The following is a 16,488-nucleotide window of genomic DNA, read 5'->3' on the forward strand; positions in this document are numbered from 1 at the left end:
AATTTTGATCTTTGCTTCTAGGATAATATTCAAAATGTTCCAAAACATTTGAATAGAAAAAAAATTAAGATACTTGCTCAAGTACAATGAATAATTTGGAATATCAACATATAAGAAAAAAAAGGAAGCAAGGAAAGAGGAAAGGAATGTTTAAAGGAAGGAAGAAAAAGAAGAAGGAAGGACAATGGGGAAAGTAAAAAATAAAAAAAAAGAAGGGAAACAGAAAGGAATAAAAAGAAGACAAGAGGGGTAGTTTAATTATGATGACTCAGAGGCAAAAATATTTCATATAATTTAAAAGGAATTCAAGAAAAATTAACATATTAAAGCCAATCTGTACAAAGAATTGTCTTAATAAATATATGTGCTACAAAACTGCATTTTGTTATCTTTTGCATATGTATAAGCAATCAAAGGGAACATAGATTTGCTTTATTTAGGCTTGTTGTTATTTTACTTACCTTATATAACACTGCCAATACTTTACATAATAATAAAAATATACAAGATTAACTAATATTTTGTTTCTAAAGAGTATTTAAATCCACAAGTAAAGAATGGTGTTAAGATAACACAGCAACAATGATTATAGAGTGATAAATCACTACATGCAATTACTAAAATTATTTAATAGATTGATACTCACCAGAATATCTTTTCCAGCCCACTTGCACTCATCCCTTCTGGTGTAAGATACTGGCCACACAATCTAAGGGCAGAGAAGAAACATTATTTTATGCCAATTAAGTTCTATTAAAACTAGATCCGGCATTATAGTCTGTCAGACCAAATTGGGGCAACTGAGATAAAGAGAGTTCCATAAAGCATTATGTGGCAGGAGCCTTTCCGTTTAGACTATGCAGTGGCTTCAGTTCATTGGTATTAGCTGAAATCACTCATGATGCATGTACCCAGGTGGCTTTGCTGTCTATGAGAGCTGAGCAACACAGACATTCATGTAGGCAATACAGGGTTGTGCTTTGCTTTAGTACGCTTCACATATGTTGTGTTTTTTACAAATTAAAGACAAAGACCCTCCACCATCAAAAAGATTTTGGCCCATTTTATTGGGACACCTCTTTTATTGCAGAGGCCTCGAACCAAACCTGCCATATCTCCCAGGTATGCCTGCAGAGCTAATCAATGTGTAGTGGAAAGAACTCTCAGGCAGGCTGGGGAGAGATAGATCATCTTGAGAGGAGGTGAGAATCTAGTGAAGAGATTGATTGCACTGGATCCATTTCCCTAATCCAAATCTCAGCATGACATGCTAGAACAAATAGCTGATAGGATTAGAAAAACCCATCTTAGAAAGGTATATTTTTTAATAGCTAAGAGTAGCTTTATTTTACTTTCAGGAGATAAAGGGGGAAATGAAGCTAGATAGATAGCTCTAAAAATAGTCACTCTTTTTACTGTATGCAAAACATATTAAGAAATAATTGTTTGTGTTTTCATGCCTAATATTTGGTCTTCATCCTTTCCAAAGTTCCTATATTTCATGAATACTGTGACATTGGTAGATAGCCAAGGTGTTCCTGGTGGCTTAGAGGACTGTAGATACCTTTCCCCTCAATCATATTAAAGCATTTACCCTCATCTAAATTCTAATATAATCTTTTAGTTTCCCTTAGCAAATCCAATGACACCTATCTGTATTGGGGCACAATCTAATTTTTGATATTTTAACAATAGGAGATTATATCAGTTCAAATATTGGGTGTTTATAATGTTTTATCATTTTATAAAATTCATATATAAATATAAATATGTGAGTGAATATATCGATACCTAGACAATATGAGTACATATCTCTTCAGTATATATATTTAATGTATTTACTTTTTTTTTCTGAATAGTCTTAACTTGGTTTATATATTCAGTTAGTTTTCAAATTGAAAAGAACTGAATTATCTTATAAGATAGCCTATTATTTTATAGATGAGAAAAATTGTAGAGCCATATGCCCAGGATATATCTCGGTGTCTCTTCTAACAATGATACTTGTAATAAATAGGGGTGGGCAAAGGTAGGTTTATAGTTGTGATTACACTAAACACAGTTCATTCTTATATTATTATTTATTAATTATTGTATTATTTTTCATATGAACAACTGTAAACCTACAGTTGCCAACCCCTGCTATAATGAAATAATGAATTAAAGTTAGGTGACTTGCACAGTGTCATAATGTTATATCTCCTGTTCTTGAGTTTAAAATCATTATTCTAGTAATAGAAAACATAGTTCTAATTTTAAAACATCCCACTTCAAACATATTTTAATTTTAATTATATCACAATGCCTCTAAAAGTAAATACAATTTACTTAAGGATTTACATCTGTTTGAATGTATTTGTCTATTAAGCCCTTTTGACCCTATTTTTAATGTTCTTCAACAACTTATTTCCTAAGCATATACTATTGTCATAAAGTCTATAGGGAATAATATGGTGTCATAATTCTTGAGGAAATTATAAGATGATGTTAGATATAAGATGTATAAACATAAAAGTCAAAGAATTAAAACCAGAAATAGTGAGTGAGGGAAAATGTTTGACATAGAATATAGCATTTAGACGCAGTAGCACAATTTCCACAAAATTTTCAGTCAATATTTATTTTCAAAACTGTATAACTTATTAATTAAATAAGCTGGAAACACTAGAAAGGATTAGGATAAAACTGATAAATAGTGCCTAAGTGACCCCATAGCAAAAGCCTGACACCGAAAATTGATCTTCCAGATGAGGATTTAGCAAACATTTTATTTAAAAGGCCAGATAATAAATATTTTAGGCTTTGTTAGCCAGATGATCTCTATCACAATTACTCAAGTCTGCCACTGTAGAATAAAAACAGACATAGAGAATATGTAAATGAATGAGTGTCCGTTTTCCAATAAATTTTATTTACAAGCACAGTTGACACACGAGATTAAGCATGTGTACAGTGATTGATGAACTATGTATTTGCTGGCAATATAGAAATGCAGACATTTATATTTATATACACATAGTATATACATACATACATATATACATGAATTAAATTATAACATACTTCTATAATGGTTCAGATATTTATTTTATGCAGGCAAATGATATAACTATATCATTTAAAAAACAACAACTATAGTTTCTTTCTTGAAGATTTTTATGGTTTACTGCAGCCATTGATTTGTGATGGTTAAACCAATGTATTATTTTTGTTTGCATCTGAAAAGATAAAGTATTAATTCAAACAAATTTCAGTTGCCCCACTGTTATATAGCTAGAGAATCCTTGAGATGTTTTAAAAGTACCACAGTGCATATATTAGAATAAAGATACCTTTTGAAAATCCTTGATATTAACCAGGTTGAATGAAAATATGTGATCCTTTGCTCCAACATATAGCCTGCTCCGTTCCTCATCCAAAAGGAAGGTATGGTAACTGGAGCTGTTGGCCAAGCCATTGAAAGTGATCACATTGTTGGATTCCAGCATTTCTGCAAGGTAACAAAGCAAAACATTGGGTGTTAATCTGAGGTCCTACATGAGCATAGACTTAACACATGGTGATCTGGCTACTGCCTGCTATAGTTACCAATCAATGATTTCTCTTCATTGAACTATATAGAAGCCATTTCTCTTTAAGAAATAAGAAATATTCAGAAACCTTTATTTTTTTTTCATTTCATTGAGATGGGAATTATACTCATTAGTTTGCTGAAGGAAGGGAGAGATATAGCTTGTGCACACACTGGTTTGATGGAATCTCTTTGCACTTAGCAATGGATTAGAATGGTTGGTATTCTATATAAAACATCTTTAATTTTACAAATATTGTTGTAAGTGGCTTCATTATCTAGAAGAATAAGCATTAGGGCCATCAAAGCAACGGAAGTCTGGGGAAACACTATTTAACCTCCTAGGCTATTGGAGGCCTCATTTTATTGCAGAATTTGAAACTTTTTGCCTTGGATAGACTCCCTGATCAGGGTACAAGGTGCCCACAATTTAGCTTGGGACAAGTAAAGATCAATTCCGAGCTAAGACTACCGTCCATGTTTCTATATCCCACATAATACACAGTGCCCTGGCCCAAATCGTGAGGACGAGGCAAGACAGTTTCCCTTAAATATGCATGTGAAAGCTCAAGAGTAGGCCCAGCTGTGATATTAACCTTTTATCCACTTTGTATAATATTAAAAAGCATGTGTTCACAATCTAATCTGAGGATTCGGATTTGTTTTATTTATTTAGTGGAGTCATTCAACTACTAATTCAACAAATACATATTCGTTCTTATTATGTAAACACATAGGCATTGGCTAAGAAGTATGTGGAGTATAAAGATTAATAGAACCTTTATGGAAAGTTACACAAATGGCATCAGAGAAGCAAACAATGAAAAGAACAACAACAAAGAGAATAAAAAGAACTGAAGAAGCTAACAGGGGATGGGGGAATTAATGTCACAAGAAGTGAATAATCCTTGGAGAAAGGGTGTGGCAATTAAACCCGACCTTAAGTAATATATGGGATTTACAACAGCAGAAAGAGGTGTAGTACAGAATTCCATGCAGAGGACATGAATAAAGACCAGGAGGTAGAAATAAGGAAAATATAAGAGGAAGAAGTTTTAAGTATCTACTATATGCCAAAATCTGCTGAATGGTTTATAAGTACTAGTAGATTCACTTAAGCCTCATGGCAACACTATGAGATGAAAATTTTCATCCCCATTTTATCTCATGAGGAAATAGACTCAAACAAACAAACAAACAAACAAACCTAAGAATATCCTAGGTCATAGAGCTGGCTTGATGTAGACTCAAGATATCCACCTCAATCTGATGCCAGAGGCCAGGGCCTTTATATCTTGCTCCATATTACTTCTAGAATTTTTGAGAATACTAAGAACTGGTTGTTGAGCAGAAATGTAAGAAATGTAATAATACATTTTGGGGAATACAAATAACTGACTGTTGAGAAGTTTGGTTACCTCTCATTGGCACAAAACTTGTCTTAGTTAATAGGCTTGTCAATATTTGTATTATTCTATTTGCTATGCATTTGTTCTTTTTATAACTCTGTGAGTAATTTTATCAGCAACTATTGCTTTCACAATTAGAAGTATTTTGACAAAATGCATATCTTCCAAGACAGATTTCCCTTCAAAGCTCAAAAAAAGACTTACCAGAAACCTCTATTTAGATATTGTACAAAAATCTCAGAGTCTGCATTACTTAAACAGAACTCACTTCCTTTTCTTTTCTCCATTACTGACATCATCACGGTTCTGTATATTTTCAAATTGGTTGCAAATATCACTCACCCAAAAAATCATGCAAACCATAGCCTCTTCATCATCCACAGATCCAATCCAGTTATGTTTAACACTACAAGTTTTAACACTATAATAAGTTCTGTATCACTTCAGTTTTATTTAACACTATAACAACTTCTCCTACAGTTTCTTTTGCTTATATACTCACTGTCACTGTCTAGTTCGAATTGTCATGATTTCTTCCCTTAATTGTTATAATTATATTCCTTCTAAACTTCCTCTTTTGGTTTACATCAATAAATGATATTTTGCACTGCCAACAAAAGAATGCTTCTACAAAACCAAATATGACATTTTTTTTTTTTTAGGTAAATTTGAGAGAGAAAGCTTCCATTGAATCTCATAGAAAAAAATAAAGAAAAACGGGCAAGAAAATATTCATACTAAATGAAAGAAGGAAACAATAACAATGAAATATCAAGCCAGAAATTCTTAAGAGAATATATCCAATACAGTGAAGCCTAAAACATTTTAATATAGAATTTTGAAATCTGGCACCCACCCATATATCCCAGGTAGGATAGAATTAGTAATAAAGGGGCTACAAATTATACAACTTATATTTACAATTGCTTTATTATAAAAACAAACTCTAGGAGTCCAAATGACTATAAAACTGTTGTAAAATATCTATAAAAATTGAAAGTATAGCTAAAGTACAAAGTCAGCATGATGATGATGATGATAATGATGATGATGATCATGATCATGATTATCATCACAACTAACATGGCACGCCAGGCACTGTTTTAATCACACACACACACACACACACACACACACACACACACGAAATTATGTGTGCATTCTCCTTTTCTTTTATAAAAGGAAACTACTGTATAAAGTACAGTGAAGGCAGGAGTGAAAGGTACATGAGACTACTCCACAGACTGTTTTTGATAGGAATTAAAAAGAAACACATCAATGACCAAAATATGAAAAAATGAAGAATATCTTTTCCCAGAAGAAAATATATCCAACATTTTGGATCTTTTTTTCAAGTCAAAACAACTATTTGTAAACTCTTCCAGCTCACTCCCTCATTGTCAGAATAGGAGATAAAAGGTTTACCAAAATGCAATTAAAGAGCACAGAAAAAAAGGAGAATTGACTTAGCAAAGAGAGTAAATTCTGGTTATCAAAGTTCCAAACAAATACGAAAATCAATTCTTTTTGAAAGAAAAAAAAAATGATTAATGAGAAGATAACAGAAATGAAAGACAGGAAATAAAACCTGAAAATAGACATGTCTACAACCTAAAATGTCATCATCTTCTGGGAAAATCTAATTTTACAGAAGGATCCATTGTGGAACTTACTAATAAAGAAAGAATATATTTGGACTCCTTAATAAAAACAAATCAATAGTACTTGCTTTTCAGTACTATAGCAATGACTACTAAAAACTATAGCTTAAAGCAATAGTTTAACTGGTCCCCTATCTTCAATTTCTCTCACCTTTAATATAATCTTTAAGGCATCCTATATAATAAAGAGGTAATATGCAAAGTGACCATCACACTCTCATGATGGCTGCCTACAACCAGGCCGGCAGGGGGGTTGGAGAAGGACGACCAAATGACTGAACAAGCAAGCTGTGTGGGGTGACCAGGCCGGCAGGGGGGCCATGAGGGGCGACCAGGCCAGTGAGGGAGGGGGGCAGTTGGGGGCAACCTGGCTGGCAGCGGGGGGCACTTAGGGGTGAGCAGGACGGCAAGGGGAGCAGTTAGGCGACCAAACAGGCAGGCAAGTGAGCGATTAGGAGCCAGCGATCCAGGATTGTGAGAGGGATGTCCCGGATTGGAAAGTGTGAAGGCTGGGCTGAGGGGGACAACCCCCAATCCCCCCCACCCCCCGCCCCACTGTGCACGGATTTTGTGCACTGGGCCTTTAGTCATCATATAAATTGTTGTGAGTATATTTCAAAAATATAATAGTTTTATTTTAAAAACAATACACTTTCAACTGCCACCATTACCTTAGCCCTATCTCCCTAATAAAAGTTGCAGTCCCTGAACTTCCTTTGGTCGCATATATTATTTCTGTTTCCAGAAGTCCCACAATTCTACAAGAAATGGCCAGTTTACTCTTTTCTAAACCTGGCCTGTCCCCTTTTGCTTCTAATTTATTTTCCCTGTTAATTGTGCTTCCATGTACAGTTAGAAGCCACCTCTCTCATGAAAGCCTTGAGAATTAGCAGGTACTACTCCATCCTCTGATGCCCCACCTGCTTTGATCGTGACACACTAATGCATTAATTGCATGCCACTCATCTGCGTGGGCATTAGGGTACATGCTTTAGTTCTCCATATAACGTTAGCATAGTGCCATAGGATATAATTATATGTGGAGGAAATGGTTAACTAGATAATTAATTATTGAATTTGAGAGCTAGAAGAATCTGATTACTGCCATTTACAAAAAAAGTGTAAGTGACTTTTATCCATAGCAATTGCACAGGTCAGATTTAAATTCAGCTCTCCTAGCTCTCAGTTCAATGTGCTTTCTAAATAAATTTCTAGGAAAATGTGGATTTAATTTTTCTCTATATTTTGTTTTGCATGATTCTTGATATTGGTCAGTTTTTAGTACAAGTATATGCTGAAAAAATAAAAGTTGCAAACAATTTAGAAAATAACTAATGCACAATGTTAATTTTTATTTCTTGGAAGAATAACAATGAGTTTATATGTCATTGTTACATAAAGTAAATAAATGTTGTAAGGTGGACAATGATTAATACAAACATGAATTGTAATTAATCATTTATGTGCAAGATGATTAGTCAGTAAAACTTTAGAATTAAAGTGTAGATCCTTTTCTTACAGTTCACATTGATTTAATTTAGTGCTTTGAGAGATGGGATAGTAATCTAGAGATTGAAATTTTGTTTTGGATTCTGATTTATGTCTTAATTACTTATAAGGCTCTTCTACAGTCAGGGTTCTGTTATCAGTCAGCTCACCAGCAAGTGTTCATTAAATGCCTCTTAGTGGTAAGCATTGTGTTAGCATTAGCAAAGTGGGGGTGGGGGGGAAGAAAAAGGAGGGGGAGTTTCTCTGATTAATACAATTGAAAGTGGGTTATTTTCCAGATAGTCTTGGTCAATTATATACATACTAGAGGCCCGGTGCATGAAATTCATGCACTTGGGCAGTCCCTCAGCCCGGCCTGTGCCCTCTCGCAGTCTGGGAGCCCTTAGGGGATGTCTGACTGACGGTTTAGGCCCCCTCCCTGTAGAGAGAGGACCTAAGCTATCAGTCAGACATCCTTAGCGCTGCCACAGAGGTGGGAGAGGTTCTTGCCACTGCCACTGTGTTCACCAGCCGTGAGCCCAGCTTAAGGCTTCTGGCTGAGTGGTGCTCCCCTTGTGGGAGCGCACTGACCACCAGGGGGCAGCTCCTGCATTGAGCATCTGCCCCTGGTAGTCAGTACACATCATAGTGACTGGTCATTCTGCCATTTGGTCAATTTGCATATTAGCCTTTTATTATATAGGATACCACACCATAAGGTTCAGTCTGCTCTGTAACCCTTTTCGGTCCAACGTGGAGGCTAACTCAACAGACCAGGTGCTAGGAGCAGGTCCAACGTCAAGGCTGAGACACCGCAAACCGGCTCAACATGCAATCCCGTCAATCAATTTGGACCAGACTGTTTGAATTACAAAAATAAAATTGGACCACACAGGGTTAAATTACTATCACATTCCACATGACTATAAAAAAGCAAATGTTTTCTTATACTCAAATATATGCTTCATTTTTCCAGTAACAAAACTATGGAAAATATTCACAGACAGAGAATTAAATAGTTATAAACCACTTAGTTACTCACTATCCTGTTGCATATGCCCAGTATAAGAATTTTAAAAAACTGCCTAAGAATGATTTCTTTGAATTGTTCTAATGCTGAGCTAATAAGCTTTTATTGAATAAAGAAATTAAGTATTTCATCAATATTTTTCCATCATAGGACACATTTATGTGAGTAACATACTGGAGAACATATTTATTTCAGTGTTCATGGAGACAGGAATCTGTTCAATGCTTGGAGTTGGAATGTAGAGAGAAGGACACAAGGAAGGCCAGATGATCATCTAGACATTCTCAAGGATCATTCAAGTACCCAAGTCAGAGGAGCAGCTTTATCTGGCTTGGAGTAAGAATTATCTAAACCCTAGATTTGCTAACAGAAGGTGCTTACTGCATGTGTATAAAGTAAATTAATACATGAATTTCTGATTAGGTGGGTAAAATGTATATGTTTATGAGTTTGTAATAGTGCATGTGGATTAGATAACCCATAATTTGTTCTGACTACTTCTAATCTCTTCATTCTCTAAGGACACAGTGTCTGGGTGCCAAAAACAAATGTATTTTATGTTTGTTAGTTTAAAAAGTTAAAGTTGTTGCCAGACAGGTTGTTTTAATGTTTCTTTGTGGGGAGGGAGAAGGAAGAGAGGGCATTCATATAGCATGGCTAGACATATTGTACTCCTTAAACTGAAATAGATACATTTTGATTATTAAGGCTTCTGGTTTACCCATAAAAGGATTTCACTGGAATCAGATTTCCCTGGAGAGAGGTGGGAGGGCAATGGGAGAGAAGGGTGTTGAAAACCAATGAACTAAAAAAATTTCTAGATAAAATCATACAATGTGTTCTGAATATATTCTGATCTTAGTGACAATAATATCCTATTTATGATGGACACTAAATATTTCCCCTAATAACATGCTTCATTTTGGAGTCCACATATTAAGTAATGGGAGTCAGATGAACTAATGAAACTAGTTCATAAAAATTCATTAACATTTCTTTTAATTTTTGACACACACAAGTAAAATGGGGGAAATGAAATTACTACATAAATAATTTGGGCCAAATTTTAATTGTTCTAATGCTGAGCAAATGAGCTTTTATTGAAGAAATTGAGTAGTGTAGTATTTTTCCATTATAGGACACATTTATGTGAGAGTAAATGTGGTAGGAAGCTAGACAGACATGAGCAGAACAGGACGATGGCCAGGCACAGAAGGTCACCAGGGGCGGAACCCTGCTTGCTTAGCAAAGCTCAAAACTGGGACAACAAGAACCGTGCCCCCAGGGTGACTTTCCCTTCCCTGGAATATGGTTGCGTGTGTGGTGGAGACCCCCTGACCTTTCCTCCCCTGGCATGTCCCTAGTCATGCAGTAGATCCCCTTGGAGGAGGAGCAAGGGGCCAAAGAGTGGTCTCATGGAACTCCCATTCAGGCCCTTATATAACCACTAGAGGCCCAACGCACGAAAATTCATGCAAGAAGAGGCCTTCCTTCCCCCGGCTGCCGGCACCAGCTTCCCTCTGGCACCCGGGACCGGGGCTTTTCTCCTCCGGCCGCCAGCAGGCTCCTGGGACCGGGCTGGCTTCCCTCCTCTGGGCCACCCGCAGGCACCCAGGACCCAGGCTGGGTTCCCCTCAGCCCCGGCTTCATCAGGAAGGACGTCTGGAATGATGTCCGGTCTAATTAGCATATTACCCTTTTATTATTACAGATTCCCTCAAGCATTAACCCCTAGGAATAACATCTAAGAGCAATTTTGTTTCAGCTCCAGGCACCGAGAAGCAGCAAGACCAGACAAGAGATGCCATGGGTGGGTGACATTAGGACCAGCTACATTGACTAATGATCTCTGCTTGGGCACCGAATGACTCAGAGATCCCCTAGGATGACAGAAAAAGAAGCCAACAGGTTTGTTGAAAATCTTTGCTCTCTCAGGAGTCATTAAATCAAGTACATCCCTGGGTCACACAGGACCGCAGACTCTAAGGATTCTGTAGACCAGTGCAGGACACACAGACATTTATTGCCATAAGAACAAATATCTAATTCCGAAGCAGATTTAACTCTTTTTCAAGAATGGGCAAAAAAGTAGCATAAGTCAATGTATTATTAAACTTCCTTCTATACTTCATAAAAAAAAAAATGTCATTGCTTTGCTTTTACAAAGCAACGAAAAAAGCAAAATGAAAACACTAAGAACAATGTTATAATAGGTAATAAATGTTGTTTAGAGTGAAATATGATCTTTTATTCTCTGCTAAACACAAAACACATTAAAAACAAGACCCTCCCATTATTTTGAATGCAGAGATTACAGGGGTAAAATTTTCCTTTAAACATGAGGAGGGTGAGTTTGTGCTATATAGTTCTAATGAAACCTTCAGAGTGGTTCAATGTGAACAAGAGTCATATAACATTATCTAAAGTCACTGGTTTCTTAATCCTTTCATTTTCCTGATACTTGTTTATTTTGCATATAAATAGTTAAAAGATTATCTCTGCCAATCACATTTTTACAACAATATTGCTATTTCTAAATTCTGGATTAAATAATTGAAAATAATTTTATACCTTCAAAATTGAAACATATTTATTTCTTTGAAAACACAGGATAGGTATTCTTTTCAACTTTCTCTTCAAATTAGTACATTGTTATGAAAATAATAACCTATGAACTTCTACCTCACAAAACTTGCTTTAAAAGCTGATGTTATATATTTTGCTACATCCCTAAGTGGCAATACCTTTTTAATAAGATTTCTAAGATTTTAAAATTTTATTTTAATTTTATTGTAGGATCATTATTTTTTTTAAAAAAGGCATTTGTTTCTTATTAGGCTAAATGCCATTACTGATAAAACTCAAAATAAAGTGGTATACTTTTTAAGTTCTGGCTTTTCCCAATTATAATTTGCTTTATCATTTCTAAACACTCAAAGGGGAGAAATTACTTCTACTTAAAAAAATAAAAAAATTAGTTTAAAAGTTCATAGCTGAGTTTCTTTGATGAATTTAATGACTTCCACCTCATTTAGTAAATCAGAATCTAAAAAAAGCTACACTCACCCCTCTTGATAGGCTCTGGAGTTTATCAGCCCTGCTTTGCCACTTCATTAGCTGTCAAGAAGCAGTAAGTGATATTGCGATGAAAGTCTTGATTCAGGTATTTGAAAATGCTCTTATTGCAAAAGTAGCAATTATCAACAGATTTGAAGTCAAAAAGGGGGTGTATCCGGAAAAGCACATCATCTAAATACATGCATTTGGTTATCATCTTTGTAGACATCAAAGAAGGAGAGGTTGTTTGAACTATCAGTAGTTGTAACATTTACAAAAAGCACACACATTGATTTAATATACACAGCAGCGAGTTATAATTGACCTTAAAACTTTTACCTTACAATCTTGTGAGGGTAACGAAATAGTGATGAAAATACATATAGTTTTTAAAAGGAAGAACCTTTTGAAAAAGTTGTGATTTTTGGTAATATCTGTATTTAAATGAATTCTTACACTTGGTCTTAAACTATTATTGTGGCTACTCTTTTCTTAAATGTATTTTTGTTTTGTTAACTAATCAATTCTACCATGAACTTCCCCTTGAATGTCAATATAGTATTTGAGGTTCAAGTGTTACTTTAGTGAAATTTAATTTGAATTATATAACCTTTTATTTCCTCTCTACCTTCTACCTTATTTCTGTGGCTGGTAAACAGAAAACTAAGCAGGAAAACCATTGGTGTATAAAATCTTAAATAACCCAACAAAAATTAGAATATATTTTCTGGTAACATTTACGTGACATTATCTGTACATTAAGAACTGCTGACTCTGTCTCTGCCTAATGAAAGTATACATGTTAATGAATGAATAATCCTACAGTGTTATGATCCATAAAAGACGCGTTTTCTTTGATGTGCAGTGGAATGAAGGATTCCACCAGAAAATGAATTTGGGAAAATTTTAACTATATCACTGTGTTATACTTCAAATTAACACATTAAAGACTGTTGGAGGTCTAGCTGTAAGGAAATTTGCTTAGGGAAACTATTAAACCCAATGATTCCCAACCGTGTATGTCACAGAGCCTTTTTAAAATATATAAAAGCACTCCTACTCTCAAGGACTATTTAGGGAGATACTATCATATTAATGCCAGACATTGATTATTAAAAATATAACAAAACTTATTTTAAATACTGGATGTTAAAATGTTTGGGAGAAAATATTTGGTGGGAATTATTTTAAAATCATAGGTATCACACTATTCTGAAAAAAAATGAATGCAGCCCAATTCCTTTCTTTGTGTTTGAGTATTGTCTGCAATTTATTTTTTTTAAATACGAAAACTTACTTTAAATAATATGTTTTTATTGACTTTATAGAGAGAGAGTAGGAGGAGGGAGAGAGAGAGAGAAACATCAATTAGCTGCTTCCTGCATACCCCTCACTGGGGACTTAGCCTGAAACCTGGGCATACGCCTTGACCAGGAATTGAACCTGTGACCTCCTGGTTCATGGGACGACGTTCCAACAACTAGCCAGGACCACACAAGTCAGGGCTTTCTGCATTTCTTTATATTTTTGGAGGATAATGTAACAACAATAATCCATGTTTTCAGTAGATTCCTTAGTAAATTATAACACACTTTTAATATAAATTTCCAAATTAAAGAAAAATTATTTAAAGTAAACAGAACACTGAGAAAGGTTGTAAAATCAATGCAACAAATATTTAATATCTAATTCATATGAAACTGGTTAATATGAATTATCTGAATAAAAATTTAGACAGTTTTCTATAATTTCAATTATATGCTTAGAACTAAAAATAAGATGGGTGTGAGATTTATTGTGACAATCACTTAGTAAGTTACACAATGTTTAATTATTGGTTTGTAAACCTGAAACTAATATAATACAGTATTGCAAGTCAACTGTAATTGAAAAAATATTTAAACCTATAAATAAACATAAGTCACTTCCTGTAAGTTTCAAGAGTTTTTTTGGGGGAGGTTAGAATATATCTATGTACACATTTGGCCAAGTTGTAAAATGATATATGCTGTATAACCATTGTATATTTTTTAGTATATATCCGGTATCTATGCATATATATGCAGGCCTTGGGGTGGGGCATATGTCCCTCTGTCCTGGTCAGAGCGGGAGTCCTCCTGGAGGCAGAACAGTGGAAGAGGCCGCCTGTCCTGCTCATTGAGGCCTGCTGAGTCTCATGGCAGTCACAGGGCTGTGGCAGTCACAGGGCTATGGCACTGGGCCTGCTTGCAGGCAATCACTGGAGGTCCCTGTCTTGTGATGCTTTGCTGAGTGAGCAGAATCTTCTGTGGGTGGGTGGGACTGGTGAGGGACCTTGACCAGGCATCTAGGTGAGAGGTGACAAATTCTTGGCACATTTGCAGCCATTCCTCTCTCCTGACCCCTGGGGCAGACACGGTTAACTGACCACTGCATTCTGAATCCCCACACCAGGCAGGCGGCCAGACCCTCCTGAAGGGTGAGGGTTATCCCTGCCTGCACAGTGGGACAGTGAGCCTTGCATGTACCAGGGGCTGAAAGCCAGGCCCCCGATGCTAAGAGGGTAATGCCCAGGTCTCAAAGCCAGGCAGTGGCCCAGTGAGGCCTAGAACTCAGTCTAGGGCACGATTCACCGCATGGCTCCTTTTGGTCCTTTCAGACCGGAATCAAATTCTGGGATTCCCAATCATGAATACAGGGTTACTGGCTAGCTTCCTTGGCATGCTCTGTAAAATACTGAAACCATTAAACAGATAGGTCTAATAGAAAAGGAGGGGCAGGGTGAGTTTGGGTGGGATGCTGAGTGTGTAAGGAAAGGCTCAGAGAACCATGGAATCAGGTCCAAGGCCACCGCAGTCTGGAATTCACTGCCAGCCAGATCGGGTCCAAAGGATGGGGGAGGGGGAGGAACTACTTACACTGCTTTTACAAGTGGCCATTACAGTAGGAAATATTTATTCACCTAATAAAAAGGCCTCAAAACACACGAATCAAAAACTATAGAACTACACATAGAAATGGTCACAAATGCACTTCTATATTTAGATATTTCAATAATGCTTCATATAATTGATAGACTCAATATATATCTTAATTATATATATAAGATTTCAGAAAATGTATACGTTATCAACCATCTTGACATTTGTAGAACCCTCCATCCAATAAGAATGCACATTCCTTCGCCTCAAGTAAACATGAAACACAAGACAACCGACATTTTGAGTCATAAAGCAAGTCTTAATAAATATAAATAATTCAAGCCATAAACTATGTACTCTGACTGCAAGGGGATTTTTTTGTTATTGATTTATTTCAAGGAAAATTGTGTTTTCATGCTGAAGCAGCGTGTCTGAAATGCTTGAGTCCCGATGTCCACTTCTCTCTGAGAGTATTGGAATCCTTAAAAATGACAGTAGCTAGTTTGATTCCATTTGTGTGCAAGACATTACATTTTACAAAAGCAGCTGTTTTTCATGGACTATGTCCAGGTTTTTTTCCTCGGGATATAAACCAGTGACCTCATACTTCCAACTCAAGACCTATCTATCAACACTCTTTCCCATGCAAGATTTTCATTAGGCAGGATCCTTCCGATGGCTGGAGCAGCAGATTGAGGACTACATATAATAGTGTCTCTTTAAATTAGACTCAAATATCTTTAACTCCCAATAGACTTTCATAGCTTTAAAAATTTAATCCCACGTTTGCGGGAGATTCTGGATGTCTTTTAGCTTTCATCAAATCTATAACTTCCTAGTCTCCAGCTTTGACACTTTAAGACGCTGATGTACTTTGGGCAGGTGTGGCTTATTCTTCCTAGACAATCTGACAAAAACACTTGACCTTGCCTACACCATGTTTTCCACTTTGGGAATTTTTCTTGGTAGAAGATGAGAAATTGTGTCCACTTGTATCAAACATTGTTTTGAGTGGTTACCAAATGTAGTCTTCTTGGTTTCAGTACTTGTTTCCTCGTTATAATAATTAGCTTCTTATAATTATATAGTGGAGGATGAGGAAGGCCCAAGTAACATGTTTTATATGTACTTCTACTCTAACTTACAATAAAACAGTTTTTAAAGCATGTGTTCTCTTTGCTGGTGAGATCTGCTGAGATTTCCTTATCTATATTACTAATGCTTTTTTCTTACATTTAAGCAACAGGCTGTCATAAATAATATAAAATACATAAAGTTTCACTGAGGGTTGAAGGAAGATCAGGAAAACTGAGTTTCTGTTTCTGAATAGCATGCTAATTCTACATCTGATTTATGATGAAACTACTGGCAA

The 16,488-nt window shown here is 35.8% G+C and overlaps 1 protein-coding gene across 1 annotated transcript in view; it reads right to left on the reverse strand.

Moving 5' to 3' along the window:
• Positions 1-16,488, reverse strand: part of SEMA3A (semaphorin 3A) — a 190,368-nt gene that overhangs the window by 133,612 nt on the left and 40,268 nt on the right. The window contains exons 2-3 of the mRNA XM_081102745.1: positions 3,333-3,490; positions 647-709 (exon numbers count right to left, since the gene is read on the reverse strand). Coding sequence (XP_080958871.1) covers positions 647-709; positions 3,333-3,490 — 221 coding nt within the window. The remainder of the gene's footprint in view (positions 1-646; positions 710-3,332; positions 3,491-16,488) is intronic.

This window comes from Myotis nattereri (assembly GCF_964212035.1).
Source record: "Myotis nattereri genome assembly, chromosome: 11".
Classification (NCBI taxonomy): domain Eukaryota; kingdom Metazoa; phylum Chordata; class Mammalia; order Chiroptera; family Vespertilionidae; genus Myotis; species Myotis nattereri.